Below are 8,210 nucleotides of genomic sequence, written 5' to 3' on the forward strand. Positions count from 1 at the left end.
AGAATGGCGAAAAAAAAAAACGGAAAGCGAAAAATCGGCCGGTCGTGAAAGGGTTAAAGCACTCCAACATTTTTGTTTGTTTGCACCGCTGGAGTGGTGCTTTTAAATGTAAGTCCCTTGTATTATAAACCCCTTTCCGGCTGCTTCAGCTTCTATCATCGCCGCTCTGGTCGGTCTCTGGCAATATACCTGCCGGCAGCTCCAGGGTTTCATGGAGAACCCTGGAGGTCACAACTCAATACAACAGAGAGCCTTGTTCTGGCTCTCATGGAGATGCATTGGGAGATTGTGATGAAACGTTTGACTTATTGCCAGTCACAAGATGGTGCTACAGGACTGGAGTATTTGACAGGGTGCTTGCATTTAAAGTGCCAGTTAAGGCTGCTTTCACACTACGTCTTTTTAACATGCGTCCTGAACGTTTTTTTGCCGCAAAAGCGGATCCTGCTTTTACAGCAAAAAACGCAAACGCATGTGTTACTTTGCAGGATCCTGTCACTGGATGTTTAGGGGCGGGCATTGGAGTCATGTGATCGGGAGTGATGGGAACTAAACGTGCCAGACTGGGAGCCGGCTTCTTACAACTGCGGAGGTTCGTAACCAAGGTAAACATCGGGTATACTTGCTTGGATACCCGATATTTACTTTCGTTACGAGCGTCTGCAGCTGCTATGAGCCGGGCTCCCTGCACACATAACCAACGTAAACATCGGGTAACTAAGATAAGTGGTTACCCGATATTTACCTTGGTTACGAGTGTCCGCAGCTCTCAGGTGGAGGAGAGGGAGGGGGAGAGACAGAGGTAGGAGAGAGAGGGACTGATCACGCGAGACTGGTTCTGGGCATGCTCAGTAGAGCAAGCAGGATCCTGCCTATCAGCATGCCAGCGTTCACATGCGTTTGCATGCTGTTTAGTCAGGATCCAGCGATTTGCAGTATTTGGACGCAGCTCAAAAACGCTACATGTAGCGTTTTTGAAAGATGTTAAACTGCAAGTGGCTGGATCCTCACTATAACGCACGCAAACGCAGGTGAACGCATGTTAACGCGAGTCCGTTGCAAATGCATTGAAATGAAAACGCATTTGCACTGGATCCGTTTTTGCGTTAAAAAAACGTTCAGGACGCATGTTAAAAAAGACGTAGTGTGAAAGCAGCCTTAGTGCTGAAAATAAACGCTGCTGGAGTGGTGCTTTAAGTCATTTTGATTTAATTTCCCACTAAAGATTTGTCTGTTAGAATCTAAATTCTTACAATCCTAATCTGATTTACAGGTCGGGTGACGTTACATCTCAAGAAGATAAACTCAGGTATTTGGTCCAATACTGAATGTATAATTAATCTGTGGGGCATTTAATATTAAATTTTGAGTACAGGTGTCTCTAGTGAAGCAATAGTAGTTTCCATAGCACTGGTTAGTGAGGTTTGTATGGTGTACAGTGCATAAAAAAAAAATTAAAGGGGTTGTCTGCTACTTGAACAACCCCTTCTTATTGCCCTTGTTTGGCCCCATTAAGATTATAATAAAACTATACTTTACTCCTGTGTCGGGGCCATTTTAGCACTTTCGACGTTCGTGTTTTGGGGCTCGTGAGAGGTTGTGACATGAGCCTCACTCCTAATCCCCACAGTCTTCTCTCCTCACTGTTGGACAAATGATTTATCAACAGGAAGTGAGTGGCCAGCCAAAGCTTACTTCCTGGTTAATCATTCCAAGTTGAGGACACCCCCTTTTATTGTTTGTTTAAAGGGGTGAATATTTTTTGATTACTAGATCAGGAGTGCCAAGATCCCTGTTCCTCTTCATTGCACAACCACATTCTGGATGAATTTGGTTAGATTCAATGTTGCAAACAGCCAAGAGGTTGGTCAAGTAGTGGTGTGGAATAGAGGGCTGAGGACTCAACTTATGGAGCAATAAGACATTCATCACTTATCTTGTGGCCAGCTGTTAAATCTCCTTTGTGGGATAATAAAATTCAGTGTCATACATTGTTACATTTTAATGTTTTTATTTAAGGAATTATGGAGGAGTATATGTTGGTCTCCCAACAGATGCATCAACTACATACAGAGATCCCAAAGGAGCAGAAGGTATTTATAGAATTTTTTTTTTCCAGTTGATTTATACCATAGAATTAGAATGTGCACAAGTATTATACCATAATACAAAACCATTATATAACCCATGACTGTGTCCTATTGAATCCCCCTTGTCTGTCCCAGCTTACTAACGCTACATTTGATAAGACCGATTATCTAGTCTACTGTATGGATTATCTTTTCACGTTGACTCCAAAAAGTCTCTACCACAACAGCTATCAATGACGTGTAACTATTGGCTAGTGGAAAAACTAGCTATAAAAACTATTGGCCAGAAGCACTCGTGTAATGAAAATGTAGCCTTCAGTGGCTTTAGACTGGTAACTACAGAGCAGCTTCACACTGTGCAGCTATAACCTAGTATTTGTGACCTTGAGTATGCAGTACATGGTGACAATGGTGTGGTTGCACAAACTCCAATTTTCAATATTTTTATATCTGAAATTTAGACATGAATTTCATAATGAATACAGTATACATCTTGGTAATTAAATGTGCTCCAAATAGTCTCTTCCTTCCATACTGTTAAAGCTGAATCCTAAAATTCCCTAAATGAGGGTAGGTCTATGCAGTTTTTATGTGCATTTTTTTTATACTTTAAAATTAAAAACCCTCACTGTTCACATGATCAAGCTTTTAACATGCAAGCTACATTGCTATAATCGGTGCGTTTTTGATGCAGCTGAATTTCCGCACCCAAGTTCCTTGCATTTTGCGTGTTTTTTTGAAACACCGGCATCAGAGCAAAGTTACCCAAAGAAACAAGTTTATTATACAGATTATAGTGGTATAAAATCAGGCATAATTACCAGCTCACCTGCCCGCAGGCACCCCAGAATTGGCCAGTTTTGGTGCTTTTTCCCTGGCTCTTCCTGATTTTGCCCTAGTGCGGTGGCAATATGGTAGTGGTGATGTCTGCTGGCATCAAGCAGTGGTGTTAGTAATTAAGGATAGAGCCCCAGGTCTCGCAGTGCACACTGGCTACTACCCAAAGCCTAAGGGTATGTGCGCACGTTGCTTTTTACCTGCTTTTTACCTGCTTTTTTGCTGCTTTTTCTTCTGCGCTGTTTAATGCCAAAATGGATGTGTTCTTCTATTCAAGCAAAGTGTATGGGAATTTGGGTTTCTTGTTCACACTATGTTGTTCAAAATGCTGCCTTTTTGTGGCAGAACTTTGGTTAAAAACTCAGCTTTGCAGTGCAAAACCCAAATGGCAAAAACAATTGACATGTTGCTTCTTTGAAAAGCTGAGTTTTTGACCAAAGTTCTGCCTCAAAAAGGCAGCATTTTGAACAACATAGTGTGAACAAGAAACCCAAATTCCCATAGACTTTGCTTGAATAGAAGAACACATCCATTTTGGCATTAAACAGCGCAGAAGAAAAAGCAGCAAAAAAGCAGGTAAAAAGCAGGTAAAAAGCAACGTGCGCACATACCCTAAGTGACGTTGCTGCTCAGTAGTCGCTGGGTTTTGCAGAGTGCAGCACAATCTGGCACTAGCTGCTGCTCAAACCCTATGGAGCATTTTTTTTTTTTAAAATACCTGTATTCGTTTCGGGGTCCAGAAACTGAACTGTTCACACTTCGGTTGGCCTCTGCTAAGATTATATTACAGGGAAAAACATTAGTAAAAGCTATGGCAAAGCCCCTTCAGGACAGACTGTCATATTTTTCATGAAGCTGCATTACCTAGGAAAACCTTGAGTGTGGCAGGATCTGCACAATTTCTATTGTATGGCCGCAGACATTTATGTTGCACGTAATGTGTTTTTGTTTTTTTGTTTTTTTTTTTTGTTCTGGTATCTTTTGACTAGCAAATATAAGTCTATGGAAAAACATGTACAGTATACATGGATGGCACCCTTGTGCTTTCCATGTTTACCTTTGCAAAGGATAGAAGTTTTGCAATTTCCTGTGGGGAAAAAAAACTGACTAAGGCCGGCTTCACACTTGCGATTAACTCGCACGAGTGCAATGCGAGAAAATCTCGCATTGCACTCGGACCAATATTAATCAGAGGCAGCTCCGATCTGCTATTATTTATTTTATTTATTTTTTAGTCCAAATTGGACTGAAAAAAAAAATCGCAGCATGCTGCGCGTTTGGTGACTTTCTCATACGAGTCTCTTCAATGCAAGTCTATGGGTGCGTGAAAAAAGTCATACGGACGGCACACACCTAGTGATATCTGTTTTTCTCAATACATTTCACGCATGTAGTAGAGAACACTGTAAATGCTCCTGTACATAAGAGTACATGAATAGCAGCTGCTGAGGGTAAAAACTGATTGCACACTGATGAAATGTGAGGAGAAATCGTCTGACTTTCTAGCATGAGAATTGGACCGATTTTACACGCACATGTGTGATTCCAGCCTAAGGGTCAGTCTTCTTTCAAAAGGGACTAAGTCATTTTGTGCTGAGAAGGTACAGTCGCTCTGTGCATCATGGTGGGGCCAATCATTTAAATCTTCGCACTTGCTTGTTTTGCCTCTATCTGAATGTGGTTTACAACCCTTTCTAAAAGCTGAATTTGGCTGTGGAGGTCAGAAAAGTTGGGGACCACTGTTCTATATACTGCAATACCACTGTATTGCAGTAGTGTTAATCACTGCATCCTATGAAGCAGAGTTTGTGGCTGTGTTGTACATAAATACCAAGACTGCAACCCATTATCCCATTGAAGATGAGGGAGCGGGGCCAAATGGAAGCTGGTGCGCATGCAGGGGCAAGCTTTCCTTTTAAGTGCCCCATCAATGATTGACAGCAGCATCTAAATGGTTACCAGTACTCATAGCTCAGCTGCTGCTGTTAGGGCTAGCTCAGTTGTGTAAATTGGATGAGTGCAATCAAAGTCTGCTCTTGGAGCAATGTAATTGGATGAGGCAGTGCAGATCTGTATTTTTTACTCTGCTGTATTTGTCATGAGGCAGGAGTTTATAAACTCTATTATATTTCTTGGGGGGGAAACGTATGGAATCAGTAGGGGATGTCCTAGTAGTGGACAACCTTTTTAAGCATTGTCAAAACAACTGCTATGGCATAAATTTAATTTTGTGTTGTGACTAAATGTAATATTTCTAAATTGTTGCAGTTCCCAGCCAGTCGAAAAGACGGCACACAACGCCTGGATCCCCTCTGCCGGAGAATGTCTGCTAGCATAATGCTTGACTAAGAACTTCTAGCACGAAGTACGGGTAATGGGAGTCCACAATTCTGATCTGACGTCTCATGGATACTCCATTGTGGAGAAGACACTGTGGGTCACATCTCAGCTGCTGCTTCTTCTGCAGAATACAGACTATTATTGGATATAATGTACTCAAACCACAAAAGGGAGCCTGGAACAATATCACTGTAACTGAGGATTTTTATTTTTTTTTCTTTAAACTAGTTGATAATAAATTATACTTTAGATTAACCAATTTTGTGGAAAAATTGTAGCTAACTAATAAGAATATACTTTAAGTGGTTATCTAGTTTTATGTACATAATTGTAAAAATGAAAGTTTAGGAAAATCCTGATTCTTTAGTACAAAATGTTTGCCAACATTGAATGGAAACACAATCCATGGAGGCCCATTTCCTTTAGGCCTCATTCAGACATCAATGTTGCATCCATTTTTTTTGTTTTTCATGGATACAACACATACCCATTATAATCTGTGGTGCTATTAACATGTCAATGTCTTTACATGCACGGTTTCATTGCAAAATGAGACCTGTCCATTTCTTTTCTATAGTATCACAAATGACCAAGGGCCAATGCAAGTGAATGGGACCATGGAAAACACGTACAGCATAGACCTGTGTACAATCCTTCTGGTGTATGTATTTAACATTAAAGGATAGGAGAAGCTTTGTCACTTATTTAGTTAGTGTAACAGTCTATTTAATTTTAGAAATCAACAGTACACATAAAAATGAGCAATTTTGTGATATCTTATCAGACAAATCCTCTCTTCTAGAATTGATCAGTAATTATCAAAATTCTCACTTCTGAAGTAAAATCTGTATTCAGTGAAGACTTTCCTATTACTGAGATATTTATCTGTGGAAGAGAAAAGCGCACATAGGGTCTTACCTGGTATGGGATTGGAAATGAAGTGCCAAGAAACACTCACCTATTGAAGTTGTCGTGCATTTACGGAGTTGTGCCTATGTATTTAAATGGTGGTCAGCAGCAGCCCTGAAGGAAGCAAAGCAACAATAGGGGTAAAAAGAGAAATGCGGGTTTGATGCTGCGCTAGAAACCACAGGAATCCAAGGAGGTATAATAAATTCCTTTTTCTTTATTTCTGCAGGTCAATGTTTTTCAAAGACATATCAGTCTTCTTCATCAGGACAAAAAAAACAACAAAGAACAATATCCGATCGATATTGTTCCTTTTTGTCACGATGAAGATGGATATGTCTTTGAAACGTGTTGACCTGCAGAAATTAAGAAAGAAGGGAATTTTGTTTACTTACCGTAAATTCCTTTTCTTCTAGCTCCTATTGGGAGACCCAGACAATTGGGTGTATAGCTTCTGCCTCCGGAGGCCACACAAAGTATTACACTTTAAAAAGTGTAACCCCTCCCCTCTGCCTATACACCCTCCCGTGCATCACGGGCTTCTCAGTTTTGGTGCAAAAGCAGGAAGGAGGAAACTTATAAATTGGTCTAAGGTAAATTCAATCCGAAGGATGTTCGGAGAACTGAAACCATGAACCAAAAGAACAATTCAACATGAACAACATGTGTACACAAAAGAACAACAGCCCGAAGGGAACAGGGGCGGGTGCTGGGTCTCCCAATAGGAGCTAGAAGAAAAGGAATTTACGGTAAGTAAACAAAATTCCCTTCTTCTTTGCTCCATTGGGAGACCCAGACAATTGGGACATCTAAAAGCAGTCCCTGGGTGGGTAAAAGAATACCTCGATAAAAAGAGCCGAAAAACGTCCCCCTCTTACAGGTGGGCGACCGCCGCCTGAAGGACTCGCCTACCTAGGCTGGCATCTGCCGAAGCATAGGCATGCACCTGATAGTGTTTCGTGAAAGTGTGCAGACTCGACCAGGTAGCCGCCTGACACACCTGCTGAGCCGTAGCCTGGTGCCGCAATGCCCAGGATGCACCCACGGCTCTGGTAGAATGGGCCTTCAGCCCTGAAGGAATCGGAAGCCCAGAAGAACGGTAGGCTTCAAGAATCGGTTCCTTGATCCACCGAGCCAAGGTTGACTTGGAAGCCTGCGACCCCTTACGCTGGCCAGCGACAAGGACAAAGAGCGCATCCGAACGGCGCAGGGGCGCCGTGCGAGAAATGTAGAGCCGGAGTGCTCTCACGAGATCTAACAAGTGCAAATCCTTTTCACATTGGTGAACTGGATGAGGGCAAAAGGAAGGTAAGGAGATATCCTGATTGAGATGAAAAGGGGATACCACCTTAGGGAGAAATTCCGGGACCGGACGCAGAACCACCTTATCCTGGTGAAACACCAGGAAGGGGGCTTTGCATGACAGCGCTGCTAGCTCAGACACTCTCCGAAGTGATGTGACTGCCACTAGGAAGGCCACCTTCTGCGAAAGGCGTGATAGAGAGACATCCCGCATCGGCTCGAAAGGTGGTTTTTGAAGAGCCGTTAGCACCCTGTTAAGATCCCAGGGTTCCAGCGGACGCTTGTAAGGTGGGACTATGTGGCAAACTCCCTGCAGGAACGTGCGGACCTGCGGAAGCCTGGCTAGACGCTTTTGAAAAAACACGGAAAGCGCCGATACTTGTCCCTTGAGAGAGCCGAGAGACAAACCCTTGTCCATTCCGGATTGAAGGAAAGAAAGAAAAGTGGGTAAGGCAAACGGCCAGGGGGTAAAACCCCGATCAGAGCACCAGGATAAGAAGATCCTCCAAGCCCTGTGATAGATCCTGGCTTGTCTCATAGTGGCAATGACATCTTGAGATAACCCTGAGGACGCTAGGAGCCAGGACTCAATGGCCACACAGTCAGGTTGAGGGCCGCAGAATTCAGATGGAAAAATGGCCCTTGAGACAGCAAGTCTGGTCGGTCTGGGAGTGCCCACGGTTGACCCACCGTGAGGTGCCACAGATCCGGGTACCACGACCTCCTCGGCCA

At 42.9% G+C, this 8,210-nt stretch overlaps 1 protein-coding gene across 2 annotated transcripts in view; it reads left to right on the forward strand.

Moving 5' to 3' along the window:
* C4H12orf75 (chromosome 4 C12orf75 homolog) overlaps positions 1 to 6,310 on the forward strand; it is a 63,559-nt gene extending 57,249 nt beyond the window's left edge. For both annotated transcript variants that reach the window (XM_075342412.1, XM_075342413.1), the window contains 3 exons: positions 1,274 to 1,309; positions 2,020 to 2,093; positions 5,196 to 6,310. In XM_075342412.1, coding sequence (XP_075198527.1) covers positions 1,274 to 1,309; positions 2,020 to 2,093; positions 5,196 to 5,260 — 175 coding nt within the window. In that variant the 3' untranslated portion in view covers positions 5,261 to 6,310. The remainder of the gene's footprint in view (positions 1 to 1,273; positions 1,310 to 2,019; positions 2,094 to 5,195) is intronic.
* The last annotated feature ends 1,900 nt before the right edge of the window (positions 6,311 to 8,210 follow it).

The sequence above is a fragment of the Anomaloglossus baeobatrachus genome, chromosome 4 (assembly GCF_048569485.1).
Source record: "Anomaloglossus baeobatrachus isolate aAnoBae1 chromosome 4, aAnoBae1.hap1, whole genome shotgun sequence".
NCBI classification, from domain to species: domain Eukaryota; kingdom Metazoa; phylum Chordata; class Amphibia; order Anura; family Aromobatidae; genus Anomaloglossus; species Anomaloglossus baeobatrachus.